The following is a 14667-nucleotide window of genomic DNA, read 5'->3' as shown; positions in this document are numbered from 1 at the left end:
CCCCCTTAGAAATATTCGTCCTCGAATGTTAAACTCCCAGAGATTTATAGAATATTTGGCAAAGTCTCCTCTGTAATGATACCACTACCAACCTGTCAAACAGAAAATCCAACAATACAAAGCCACACAGGGCCATAATCATCAATAACACCAATGGCCTCACACGACCAATGACAATAACTAACATATGAATCAAGAACCATATACATACCTAAGGCTGGGATGTCTCAGTCCGATCCTCCTCCGAAATCGAAAACAAGTGAGGATACCTAGACTTCATGTCTTCTTCATCTTCCCAAGTCATCTCCTCCACATTATTGTTCCTCCAAAGTACTTTAACCGAAGATACATCTTTAGTTCTCAATCTCCGAACCTGTCTATCTAATATAGCAATGGGAGCTTTCTCATATGATAGTTGCTCTGTGACCTGAACATCATTAATTGGAATGACTCTAGAAGGATCTTCGATACCCTTACGTAGCATAGACACATGAAAGACTGGATGTACTGACTCCATGTTGGAAGGCAAGTCTAACTCATATGCTACCTGGCATACTCTGTGTATGATCTTATAGGGTCCAATGTACCGAGGGATAAGCTTTCCTTTCTTACCGAATCTCATAACCCCTTTCATCGGTGATACCATTAGGAATACCCAGTCATCCACCTGAAACTCAAAGTCTTGTCGTCGGTTATCTGCATAGGACTTCTGACGACTATGAGTTTCTAATAGCCTTTCTCGTATAAGCTTAATCTTCACAACTACCCGTTGTACCAACTTTAGTCCTACTAACTTAGTTTCCCCAACCTCGAACCATCCTATAGGTGACCTACACTTCCGTCTGTAAAGAGCTTTGTATGGAGCCATCTGAATGCTGGAATGATTGCTATTATTACACATAAACTAAATAAGTGGACGATGATCATCCCAGCTACCCCTGAAGTCTATCACACAAGCTCGTAGCATATCCTCTAGTGTATAAATAGTACGCTCAGCCTAACCATCTGTCTTGGATGAAATAATGTACTAAGACTTACTTGAGTCCCCAATCCTTTTTGGAAGGACCTCAAGAAATTAGCTGTAAACTGAGCACTTCTATCCGAGATAATAGATTTAGAGACATCATGAAGTCGTATTATATCCTTAATGTAAAGCCTTGCATAATCGTCTACTGAATACGTAGTCCTAACAGGCAGAAAATGGGCTGATTTTGTAAGTCTATCAACAATAACCCATATAGAATCAAACTTACGCTGGGTACGAGGTAAGACCATGATGAAATCCATATTACTTACTTCCCATTTCCAAGTCGGTATCTCTATAGCCTGCAATAATCCACCGGGTTTCTGATGCTCAATCTTAACCTGCTGATAATCAAGGCACTGAGCAACAAACTCTGCTATATCCTTCTTTATTTCGTCCCACCAGTATATTTCCCTGATATCATGATACATTTTCATCGCTCCTGTAATCTCAAATGGTGTCTTCTCCTTTTGGGGGGCTATATCTCTATATTGAACTAGCACATGATCCTCATGCTGGCGTTCCTTCACTTCAGTTACTAAAGAGGATGTTGCCATGTCCTAAATAGTAACTCTGGTATCACCTGAATCTAGTAATCGAACTCCAAGATTAGCAAGTTGATGAATCTCATGGGCTATCTCACTCTTCTCTTGCTGTAAATATGATAGGCTACCCATAGATCTATGGCTGAGGGCGTCAGCTACTACATTCGACTTCCCTGGATGGTATAGAATATCAACATCATAGTCTGTCAATAGCTCCAACCATCGCCTCTGGCGTAAATTCAATTCATTTTGCTTGAAGACATACTGAAGGCTCTTATGATCCGTATAGATATCAACATGTATACCATACAAATAGTGCCTCCACGTCTTTAGTGCATGAATCACCGTAGCTAAGTCTAAATCATGGGTCGGGTAATTCTTCTCGTGGTTTCTTAGTTGTCTAGAAGCATAAGCGACAACCTTACCATGCTGCATCAATACAGAACACAATCCAATGCCCGAAGCATCACAATAAATAACATAGCTATCGGTCCCTTCTGGAAGTGTCAGAACCAGTGCTGAAATCAATCTATCCTTCAATACTTGGAAACTCCACTCACAAGCATCAACCCACTAAAACTTAGTTTCCTTTTGAGTCAACTTTGTCAATGGTGCCGAAAGAGAAGAAAAACCCTCTACAAATCTCCTGTAATAACCTGCCAAACCCAGGAAGCTACGAACCTCCATTGTTGTCGTGGCTCTAGGCCAAGTCTTCACTGCCGCAATCTTCTGTGTGTCAACACGGATACCCTCATCTGAAATAATATGTCCAAGGAAAGCTACAGAATTTAACCAGAATTCACATTTAGAGAATTTTGCGTACAACCTCCTTTCTTGTAGAACTCCAAACATAGTACGCAAATGATCTGCATGCTCAGCATCTGAACGAGAATAAACCAAAATATCATCTATAAATTCAATCACGAACAAATCTAGAAAGGGTGTGAACACACGGTTCATCAAGTCCATGAATACCGCTAGGGCATTGGTCAAACCGAACGACATAACACAAAACTTAAAGTGCCCTTACCTAATGGTACCCTAACCTCAAGTCTATCTTCGAGAAACACCTAACACCCTACAACAGATCAAATAAATCATCAATCCTCGGGAGTGGGTACTTATTCTTGATTGTCGCCTTATTCAACTATCTGTAATCAATACACATCTGCAAGGAACCATCTTTCTTTCTCACAAATAACACAGGTTATCCCCACGGTGATGTACTGGGTCTGATAAAGCCTTTTTTAACAAAATCCCTCAGTTGTTCTTTCAACTCTCTCAGCTCTACAAGTGCCATTCTATAAGGAGGAATAGATATCGGATGAGTCTCTAGTAACGTGTCAATAAAAAACTCAATCTCCCGCTCTGGCATAAGGCATGGAAAAACATCGGGAAACTCATTAACCACCGGGATAGATCAAAGGGTCGGTGACACTGCTTTCACATTCTGTACCCGAACTAAGTGATAAATATAGACCTTTCTGATCATCTTCCTTGCCTTGAGATAGAAAATAAACCTACCTCTCGGTGATGCAGAATTACCTTTCCACTCTAGAACTGACTCCCCTGGAAACTGGAACCGAACCATCTTTGATCTACAATCAATGTTAGCATAACAAGAAGCCAACCAATCCATACACATTATAACATCAAATTCTACCATATCAAGATCAGTCAGGTCTGCTACTGTAGAACGACTAAGAACTACTACTATACAATCTCTATATACCCGTCTAGTTATCACTAGATCCCCAACAGGTGTAGATACCTCAAAAGGTTTAATCAATTCAGGTTCTATCCCAAACTTGCTAGCAACCAACGGAGTGACAAACAAAAAGGTGGACCCTAGATAAATCAATGAATATACATCATATGAGGAGACTGATAATATACCTGTAATAACATCAGGTGACGACTCCTAATACTGTTGACCCGCTAATGCATAAATGCGGTTCTGAGGACTGCTCAAGCTAGATGCTCCACTTCTGCCTCTACCACGACCGGCTGGTGCCTGTGTACCTTGCCCCGAGGGTGAGTACTAATGATGATGAACCAGCTACAGATCCCACTGGCTGATTTATACCTGCACCACCTCTCGTCAGACAATCTCTCAAAATGTGGCCTGGATAACCACAATTATAACAAACACCCAACCCCACGAGGCACTATCCGGCATGCTGCTTGCCACACTGAGCACATCGTGGCAAGGGTGGCCTCATCTGACTTGACTCACCCATATACTGAGAACTAGAGGCCCTGGAACTCTAACTGGGCCTTGGATAGGTGGAACGATCAAATCTCCTACCGGCAAACTGAGGGGGTGCACTAGCCGATGGCTAGGTTGGATACCTCGGGTATTGTTGTCTCTAACCACCTCGAAACTCACCAAAAGGACATGAATATCTCTCTCTCTTACTCTGGCCCCTATCATGCTCACGATCGGCCCTCTACTTCTTCTTACGCTCCTCTACACCCTGAGCGTATGCCTGAATATGAGAAATATCAATGCTTGGATGAAGTGAGACCGACATGCAGTTATTAAGCAGGTGCGGCTCCAACCCCATCACAAACCAGTGAACCCGATCCTCCATCTTAGCTACAATAGTAGGAGCAAACCTAGTCAAAGAATCAAATTGAAGGTTGTACTCCCGAACACTCATATTACCCTGCCGAAGGGTCAAGAACCTATCAACTCTGGCCCATCTAAGCTCTGGTGGTAAATAATGACAAAGAAAAGCCTCTGTACACTCCTGCCATACAGTTGGACTGGCATCCTCACCTATGGACAACTCCCAAGACTCGTACCAATTAATTGCAACATCCCGAAGTCTATAGGAAGCTAGCTCAACTGACTCAGTCACAGTGACCTTCATTACCCTCAAAGTTCTCTGCATCCTATCGATAAATACCTGAGGGTCCTCGTTTGGATCTGCTCCAGTGAATATCGGAGGGAATCACGAACCCTCGACTAATGACCCTATATGCATAACCAATACCCACCTCCTGGCGTCGAGCCTGTGCGGCCACCAATCGAGTCAATAGGTGAATAACATCTCTCATCTCCTAACCCGGTGCATCTGGCTGAGGAGCTGGGGGTACTGGAGTGGGTGCTGGGACTGGTGCCCCTCGGATCTCCTCTGGAGAGGTCAGGGTATGTGAAGTCTTAGATGGAGTCCCACTATGCGACTCTGCCTGAGCCCTGGTAACTTATGGTGCTCGACTTGTAGTCTCATCAGCCACGGACTTGACCTTATGGGCGGCTGTAGCCTTCTTGGGCATTGCTGAAAACATAACATATCGTTAGGAAAATGAATCCTCATATCGTACGATCTAAGATAAGAAGGGAGGATAACATCCTATATGTCCTGCAGCCTCCTGTTTATAAGTGTGGTGCACAACACACTCATAAACAAGAATCTACTAGATACGATCAGTAGACAACCCTAGGATGGAACTGCTCTGATACCACTTTTTTCACTACCCAAACCGACGGGCCGTGACTAGTGCCCGAGTTCTACCTATCGAACACCCCTAAGCATTCATCTAAGATATAAACATGAAATCAGTGTAGGTCATGCATAACGTCTAGAAATAAACTACTGATTCATATAAACAACATACGTGAGAAAACATGCCCAAAAGATATATATATATATATATATATATATATATATATATCCAACTATACATGACTTTCAACGAACCTCTAATAGAGTGTACAACTGTATAAAGGGCGGGACTGGGCCCCGTCATACCCATATGTATACAAAAGTATCATACCAAAACTCAATAGCAGTTCCGGATCAAATGGGAGACCGCCAGCCTGTCTACCTACACCTGCGGACAAGAAACGCAGGCCCCCAGGCAAAAGGGGCGTCAGTACGAATATTTTATTAAGTATGTAAGGCATAAAAATTAATATACAACAAACATGAAAGAAGCATGGAGTAAAGGACTAAACCTGTAAGTCTGAATAGCTGTGTGAATCAGGAAATATTTATAATGTCATGCATATGCGTATAAATGTCATATCATGCATATGTATATGCGTACACAACATCATCAAGCCTCTGAGGTCATCTCATAATATCATCTCAGCCTCTGTGTGCGAAGTCATAAACGTATACCGGCTGATCATGTGGTGGTGCGTATATAACGCCATAATCTTTCCCCATACCCCATATACATATACTATACACGTCTATAACGCCATCTGGTCATAGGTCAATATACATGTATAAATGGATGCAATGCATAATGAAGTAAGTCAATAAGATCTCTCGAAATGTCATGATACCCATGAACATACGATATGATAGTAGGACATGTAGGGAATCCAGAACCTAGGCAACCCTAGTACTTCCAAGAATAGAATCATTTATGAAAGTTGTGTGCTTACTCGTTTCATTGTATTATATGGATCATACCAAAAGTAAAGAAGTGATAGCCTTAACATACCTCAAGTCGTCAATGCAACTCAACAACAAGATTATGATAACTAGCGCGCCAACCCTATAATAAAGAAATACATGTACGCCTTTGAAGGTGCTAGTATATTACGTATCTCAAATGATAACTCAATTCTAAAATAAAACGGGCAGCATTTACCCTGATGTTACTGCTCCCTCAAGCATACTATAGGCGAGATACAAATACAATACAATCAGTAACTCAAAACCAACCTAATTACAATTCGGAACCTTCAATACAGCAAAAACCCCAAATATACCATAACACACACAATTAACAAGTTATCAATTAGCCTGAAACTGCAACGACGAGCAACCAACCTACTAGCCTACCACATGTGGAGTTTCTCCACACATTTATCGTTCAAAACCCCAAAAATCAGCAGCACAATATGTCAACACGAGTGGACTACAAAACAGTCCACTCAAAGTGGAAAACAATCGAACTCACGGCTTTCGATCACCGTCCCGTGAGTTCTAACTATTAGGAAAGCAATTTATCAACCTTCCTTGATATTTAAACACTTAAATATAGAAATTAGACATTTCTTAACTATGAAGTACCTTACAAAACTCGAACTACAAATAAAAAAGAGAGGCGGTATAATGATACTTACGTTGTAGGGATCGTTCGGATGTTATCGCTTCTCAATTTCATACCCGGGATGTTAGTGTTCTTTGAAACCCTATTAGAGAGGTAAAGGATAGGTTTTATGGTGTTCTCTGGTTGGGTTCTATGTAAAAATGAATAAAGAGACGAGTTAAGACCTATATATCAACTTTTGAAAAGTCATAAGAGGTACTAGCTTGGCACCCTCGCATTGGCCCATCTTCCGATGTTTATATCATTTTACCTGGATGTCGTATGAACGAACGATTATGTGTGTTGGAAATTAAATTCCATGACCTTCAATTGTTTATATAATATGTCCCAAATATACCTCATATAGAAGACAAAATGTATTTCTTAAAAAGCTTCCTTACAAGGTAAATCCTTAGACGATTTTTCCCCAACATAAATCCGATATTTTACAAACTTTATATTTTTCATCCATACATCATATATAGTCATATTATGACTTTAAACCATTTTAAATCATGATTAACAAGTCTCACATTCATTATACGTCACCTTGGGATACACATGGTGTAACATGAATAATGGATATCATATCACATACTCATGGACAAATATACATGGCATGCTAAAGTGAAGGCATGTGTGAAGTGTACTATCATAGATCAATGGCACTTACCCACTAAAATAGCATTTATCATGTTTGAATCGGAGACTAACCTACATTGTAATGACTAGATCGGTCATTTTGATCATTTGTATTTTTGTTCGGTGGTTCGAGGCATTAAGTAGCTTCATATGACATATTATGATGTGTGTGTATGGTTAATTTTGATTTTCGAGCAGTTCCAGATTGATTTGGAAGAATTCTCATCTTAGAAGTTTTTAATTAGAAAAGTTAACCAAGTTTGACTTTTACATATTTGATCTCCGATTATACTTTCGATCATTCTATTAGGTCTAGATGATGATTTTTTACTTAGGTGTGTGCTCAAATTTGCATTCAGAGGTTCCAAGGTTGTTTTGGCTTGAATTGCCAAAAGTTGGATAGTTGAAAGTTTGAAAGGTTAATAGGTCTGACCGTGGGTTGACTATGTTGATATCCGGTTCAGATTTCGGTTGTTGGTATAGGTTCGTTGTGTCATTTGGGACCTGCATGAAAAATTTAAGGTCATTCCGAGTTGATTTGATATGGTTCGGCATGAGTTTTGGAAGTTGAAAGTTCATTAAGCTTGAATTGGGGTGTGATTCATAGTTTTGATATTGTTTGGTGTTATTTGAGGCCTCCAGTAAGTCCATGTTATGTTTTAGGAATTGTTTGCATGTTTGGACCGGGTCCCGAGGGGCTCGGGTGTGTTTCAAATTGGTTTCGAACCATTTTTTGGTGAGTAGGATTGCTGGTTTTTCTGATGCTTCAGGTGTTCTTCGTGATCGCGAAGGTGTGGTCGTGATCAGGATGTGTATGTTTGAGCTGGGTGTGGTATTTCTTCATGTTCGCAAGCTTGAGTGGTTTGTCTATCGCGTTCCCGCCTGTAAAGGCGCGTTCGCGAAGTGTGGTTAGAGGTAGTTGGCTCTTTGGCGTACGCATTCGCGGTAGGAGGCTTGCGTTCGCGGTTCTCTGGTTCATTGGCTTTCGTGATCACGGGGTTCAAACGTGATAACGTAAGGCATTTTCTGGGCAATGCATTTTTCTTCTGCGCGATCGCGATGGCTTTCCTGCGATTGCGATGTGTTTAATTGGGCATAATTACTAAAATACTCTATTTCGAGGGTTTTGGTTGTTTTATCACATTTTGAGTTATAGAGCTCGGATTTGGGCGACTTTGGAGAGGATTTTCATGATTTGGATTGGGGTAAATATTGTTTACTCGGATTTGGTAATTATTCATCATTGCATCTTTGTTTTAGCATTTCAATGATGAATCTAAGTTGGAAAAATTGGAGATTTTAGTAAAAAACCATTTTAAATGTGATTTGATGATTTGCAGGTCGATTTAAGGCCATAATTGGATGAAATTGGTATGGTTGGAAATTGGAATGATGTTCAGAATTTATGAGTTTTTTCGGGTTCTAGGGTGCGAGCCCGAGGTTGACTTTTTGGATTGACAATTGAACAAGATCATAGTTTTATCGTCTCGGCTGGTTTCCTACGGCTTTTATTGATATTTTAAAGTTATTTTGGCTAGATTCGAGTCGTCTGCACGGTGATTCATGCGGGAAGGGTTTCTTAGAGTATTGACTTAGCTTATTTGAGGTAAATATCTTTCCTAACCTTGGGTGAAGGAAATTACCCCTTAGGATTGGGCTTAATTGCTTATTTGTGATATGCGTGAACGACAAAACACGAGGTGACGAGTGTGTACACTATTATATGTATGATTTATGACTGGACTTGAACCAAGGTTGCTTTTATCGCTTTATTTTCCTTGAGAGGTCTCTGTTTCACATGATTTTACTTTGGTTGTTTACTTGAGTTTATGTTCCATGCTATAGATCATGTTTTAGGATTTTTTCCTAAATTGGCCAAGTTGGGCGTTGTGAGATTGTTGCTAAATTGAGTTAGCTGAATTCAAGCTTAACACCCATCCATATTTCCTTTATTAGTTTGTTTATGTGCAATGTATTGGAAAATTATACGTTTATATATTTATGACAATTGTTGGCATGTTATGTTGTTATGATTATGGCACATGCGGACTTGTTGGGCGGATTATTCGGGTGTTTACACGAGGTTTCTACTGTGCTATTGTTATTGTTGTATTGCACATGTGACGAGACAGGGTGGCCTATATATACTAGGTTTGCACATGTGGCGAGACATGGTAAGATGATTGCTAATACACGTGTGGCGAGACAAGGTGGCCATTTACTTTATTGTTGCACACGCGGTGAGATAAGGGTGGCTATGTGGGGATGATATATGATGGCATTGGGACGTGTTATTGATGAAAAAAGAGTATTCTTGTTTGTGCTTATGAATTCCTTATGTGTGTCAGGTATTTTACATGACTTTTGCTTTGTTTCCAATGTGCTAATCTGTTTCTTTATTATTAGTTGACGATTTGGTTCCCAAGATGGATTTACTTATGTGGATTTGTTATCTCATATTATGTTGAGCTATTGGTAACATAACAGATTGAAGTAAAAGGAAAGATGTTGTCATGTATTACTTTATTTGACTCTTTATAATTCCTTTAGAACATGTTATTGGTAACTGACACGGGTACGATATACGTGGCAAACTAAGGTTTTTGCTGTGCAATTGTGGTATATATTGAGGCACGAGGTCGTTTCCATGCGAGTGTGACTATGTTGTGGCACGAGGTCTTTGCCGTGCGAGTGTGACTATATTATGGCACGAGGTTTTTGTCGTGCATTGTGTGACTTATACTGTGGCACGAGGTCTCTTCTGTGCAAGGGTGATTGAAAATGTGGGCACGAGGTGCCATGTGTGTGTGATTCGATTTGATGGCTTATTGTCGAAGCGGGACCTTTATTTGCTCAAAATGGTTATTGCTAATTCTAATGATATTACATTTACTGCTTTCTATTATTCTTCCTATTGCCGATTTTTTATATTTTGTATAGGTTATTTGAATAGTGAATGTCTTCACTTGAACCTCGTCACTACTCCACCGAGGTTAGTCTTGATACTTACTGGGTACCGACCATGGTGTACTCATACTATGCTTTTTCCTTATTTTATGCATATCCAGGTGTTAGAGTTAGCGGATCGTGGTAGTGAGAGCTTCTTGATCATGAGGATTCATGGTAGAGTTGCTTTTATCGTCGTAGTCCCTTGGAGTCCTTTCCTTTTATTTATATTGTAAATTCTCTATCCAAACAGTATTGTATTTTGAGATATTTTCTATGTATTCAGTTAGAGTTTGTGATTCTGTACTACCTGATCTTGGGGATTTGTTGTGATTATCGTCGTGTTGGCCTGTATCACCTTTATTTTTGTATTTATTTTAAACTCTGCTTCATAATATCATGTTTAATTGGTTTTTCATTGTAAGTGGTCAGCTTACCTAGTTTTAGAGACTAGGTGCCACCACGATCTTCAATGTGGAATTTAGGATCTTGACAAGTTGGTATCAAAGCTCTAAGTTCATAGGTTCTACGAGTCACGAGCAAGTTTAGTAGAGCCTTGCGGATAGGTACGGAGATGTCTGTACTTGCCTTCAATAGGCTACGGAACTATTAGGAAATTCCTCTTATTTCATTCCTATCGTGCGAATTTGTTGATTTCGGAGTTTGAACTTTTGTCTTTCCATTCTATCACACATGGTGAGGACACAAGTTGTAGTTACTGATGATACTGCCCCTAGGGACGGTGTTGCTAGCGGTCGGGGTAGAGGCCAAGGAGGGACACGTGCTACAACTAGAGCACCTTCCAAAGCAACAAGTGAGGAGCCACCAATAGCTTCAGCTGGGGAGCAGGCACCCGAGGCGCTTGTTGCTACCCCTGGACTTCAAGAGACTTTGGCACATTTCCAGAGCATGTTTGGTACTTTGGATCAGGCGGGATTGATTCTGGTTGCACTAGCTAATTCTCAGGCCGGGGGAGGAGACCAGACTCCCATGGACCGTACTCTAGAGCAGCGGGCTCACGTTGATCAAACTCCGGTGTTATAACGGTGCAGCGCGTGATTGCGGTTCAGTCTGAGGTCAGGCCAATGAGGAGCAGAAGAGGCTAGAGAGGTTCAAAAAGTAGCATCCTCCAACTTTCAGTATGTAAGGCCTCGTAAATATATTAACAAAAAACTCGGGGTTTCGTGATTACGAAGTAGGCTTATGTATTGATGAATGTAGAGATTCTTCATGACGAGTTTGCTTGCCGCGGTACGGAATTTTTGGGTTGAACAGTGCGCTGGGGATTGAAGAAAACTTTTGGTAGAAAAAGATATTTCTGCAGCCCACTATGCAGCCGCAGAATGAAGTAGAAAACTGGGCAAAGTTTGGGTGATATTGTGCGTTCACTATGCGATCGCAAAACCATTTTGTGGGTCACACATCGACTGCGGAACAAGCATGAAAATGTTTCGGAGGGAGGTTCTGCGGCGCATTATGCGACCGCAAAACAGGTCTGCAAACAGCATAATGGTTGCACAGTGGGGCAGAATTGCTAAGTTCCAGAGGGCTATTTCGTGGCCCATTTTGCAGACCGTAGAAGCATTGTACGGTCGCATATGCGACCTTAGATCGTGTTTCGGAGCTTCATTTTTTTCTTGTTTTAGAAACCCGACCCCATTCTTATAGAACAATGTTCAGGGTCATTTTTGAAGGTTCAAACTCACATTTTAGAGAGAGAGGAAGGTGATCTAGAGTAAGAAGGGGAGTTCTAAGTCATTTGTTCATCAACCTTTATTCAAACCTTGAAGATTACTCTAGGGTAACTCACAAGGTCTTCAACCAAAAGGTAAGATTCTACATCCTAACCGTTAATTTCGGAATTTAACTAAAAATGGCTAATTAGTAAAGCAATTGTTGGGTGTAGGAGTTGTTTAATTTACATGCATGTACCATCTAGGGTAGTGGGGGGGGGGATTTTCGAGCTCTTTTGTTTGAACTTTGGGTAGTGGGGTGACAAAATCCACTTCAGGAGGACCTTAAAACCTTAATGCACGCCTAGTGTTTGGTAAAATGCTCAAGTGAGCTAGAATTATGAACTCCTTCCTAATTTATGTTCAATTTTGCTATATCTCTAGATAGATAGAAGTGGCTAGGATCTCTGGAACATTATAATAAATTAAAAAGCTTGAGGCAAGGTATGTTGGCTAAACTCCTCTCGTAGAATTGAATTCCCACAATGATCTAGTAAGTCCCGAGTTGTCCATTATGAATTTTGACTTTTCTGAATAAGTTTGGAGTCAGATAATGTATATATATATATATATATATGAATATGTTCAAATGTGTTCCGGAATGTTCTTATCATATTGTGCTATTCCCCGAGAGGGTATTTGAAGTATGAGTATGTATTAAAATGTTGTGACTTTAAGTCAAGTCCAAACGAAAGTGAACACATCAAATTGTATAAGAGATCATATGTGCCTAAGACCCTAATTTGCTCAAGTATTTGTTTAAAGTCTTAATTTGAAAGGCCTTGTTGTTGATTATCCATTATAATGATTTAAAATGGAATAGTGAGCTTGAATTATGAAGTACGACCAATGTGCCAAGAATGATATTGCGTTATGGACAATAATGCCAATAAAAAGAATGACATGTAAAACAATATGAATTGAGTGGTAAATACTTTTAATAATAAATACCTTAGGAGTATCTTTCATCCACCGAGAAAGGGTAGGTCGGAACAACCTAACCTCAAAACTACATGTGTCAGTGTAGGAGTGATTGATGGGTAAATCCCCGTGTTAATGTGATGAGACTGTTTCCCCTTATATGGGATGAGATTGGTGTGTTGAGATGTTTTCCCCTTAAATGGGATGAGATTATTGCTAGGAGATGTGATGTGATGTCGATCCACACAGCATTGGGGTGAGATGGCTTAGATTGGAAGCCATATTGCGCACATGGTGGTATTGTGAGTGTACGTCTCGGGGGTGAGACGGCTTAGCCGGTCGAGCTGAGATCGGACTTGTGCTAAAACTAGGTGGTGTATCGGTGCTAAAGATCTCCCAACTTAAATTACCGAAACCTACTTGAAATTTACATTTTCCCTAATTTGACACTTCAATACCGTTTGAGTCTATTATTTATATCATGTTTTATTCTCTGTTTGCGGTTGCTCGTTCTATTGAGAGGGTGTTTAGTTTTGCATACAAGTACTATTCCATATGTACTAACATCCCTTTTGCCGGGGGCGCTGCATCTTTAATGGATGCAGGTGGTTCTATAGCAGGTGGTATAGATCAGTGACAGCAGCACACCCTCTCCTCAGCTGATTTGGTAAGCCCCACTTCATTTTGGGGTCCTGTATCGTCTATCCTTTGTACATAACATTTTGAGGTTTAGTCGGGGCCTTGTCGCGGGCACTTTCATAGCACTCTTTTGTTCTTGTTAGAGGCTCCGTAGACATATTGCGGGTTGTATCTATTTTTGGAAAAGTTAAAAATAAAAATGTTGTAATTGTATCATCTGTTCCACTTTAACAATGATTGTACAATGTACTATTTTGAACATTTGCTAAGGGCATAAATAATGGAAATGAAATGGTGTTGTTCACATGACTTCTTACTCACTAATTAATGAAATGCATTCTTTGCTTTATTTGTGGGTGAGTTGGGTAGACGACACTGTGCAGGCTTTCTCGACCAGGGTAACTATGTTGAGCATCGATCGCGCTCCCCGAGGTAGGGGCGTGACACAGTGGCACAACTTCTAAGGATACACAGGGTTTTCTAGACAAGTGTCACCATACCATGGGCTTAGTAGAGTTAAGAGGGGTCTCCCTTACAACATTCCAGTTGATGGGGCCAGCATATATATAGTGTCAGGCTTATGAGGAAAGTAGACCAGGTGATACAGCGCCATTACTTGGGTTCAGTTCACTAATCTATTATTTAGTGAGTTCATTCCAGAGACCCTCAGGGATACGTTGCGCACTGAGTTTGAGTAGTTGTGTTAGGGGACTATGACTGTGTTCGAGTATGCAATAAGGTTTGCGGAGTTATCTCGTCATGCACCTCCTTTGGTTCCACTGTTAGAGAGAGAGAGTTCACAGATTTATCGAGGGACTTGGCTATGGTCTCAAATATGGGATGGAATGAGAGTTGGATACTGACACACCATTTCATCAGGTCGTCGAGATCTTCTGGAGGTTGGAGCGTATCCACAGTCTAAAGAAGGTGGATAGGTAGGCTAAGAGGCCTCGCGGACCTGGAGGATCTACTAGTCCATATTTTGGGGGCAGGGCACATCATGGTAAATGTTTTGTTGGTCAGCCAATTCAGTATTCACTTCAGGCTTCACGTGGCACTCCAGTTACCCATGGATCAATGGGCACTCATTCCGTATAGTTCCCACAACCACGTCAGCAGAAAGGTTGCTTTTAATGTGGGGATATCAGGCACATGGTGAGAG

General features: G+C 40.8%; 2 protein-coding genes across 2 annotated transcripts; both read right to left on the bottom strand.

Moving 5' to 3' along the window:
* Positions 1–44: 44 nt before the first annotated feature.
* LOC138895981 (uncharacterized) lies at positions 45–1581 on the bottom strand. Its single transcript, XM_070180749.1, has 4 exons — positions 1454–1581; positions 1039–1186; positions 374–868; positions 45–92 (listed from the first exon to the last, which is right to left on the bottom strand). Exons 1-4 carry the CDS (start codon positions 1579–1581, stop codon positions 45–47), a joined length of 819 nt encoding a protein of 272 aa, XP_070036850.1.
* A 561-nt stretch (positions 1582–2142) lies between these two features.
* On the bottom strand, positions 2143–3160 carry LOC138895980 (uncharacterized mitochondrial protein AtMg00860-like). Its single transcript, XM_070180748.1, has 2 exons — positions 3115–3160; positions 2143–2450 (listed from the first exon to the last, which is right to left on the bottom strand). The coding sequence occupies exons 1-2, from the start codon at positions 3158–3160 to the stop codon at positions 2143–2145; spliced, it is 354 nt and encodes a 117-aa protein (XP_070036849.1).
* Between the last annotated feature and the right edge of the window lie 11507 nt (positions 3161–14667).

This window comes from Nicotiana tomentosiformis, chromosome 7, assembly GCF_000390325.3.
Source record: "Nicotiana tomentosiformis chromosome 7, ASM39032v3, whole genome shotgun sequence".
Taxonomy (NCBI): domain Eukaryota; kingdom Viridiplantae; phylum Streptophyta; class Magnoliopsida; order Solanales; family Solanaceae; genus Nicotiana; species Nicotiana tomentosiformis.
Note: the sequence above shows the minus strand (reverse complement) of the source record. Positions and strands in the feature narration are given on the sequence as shown.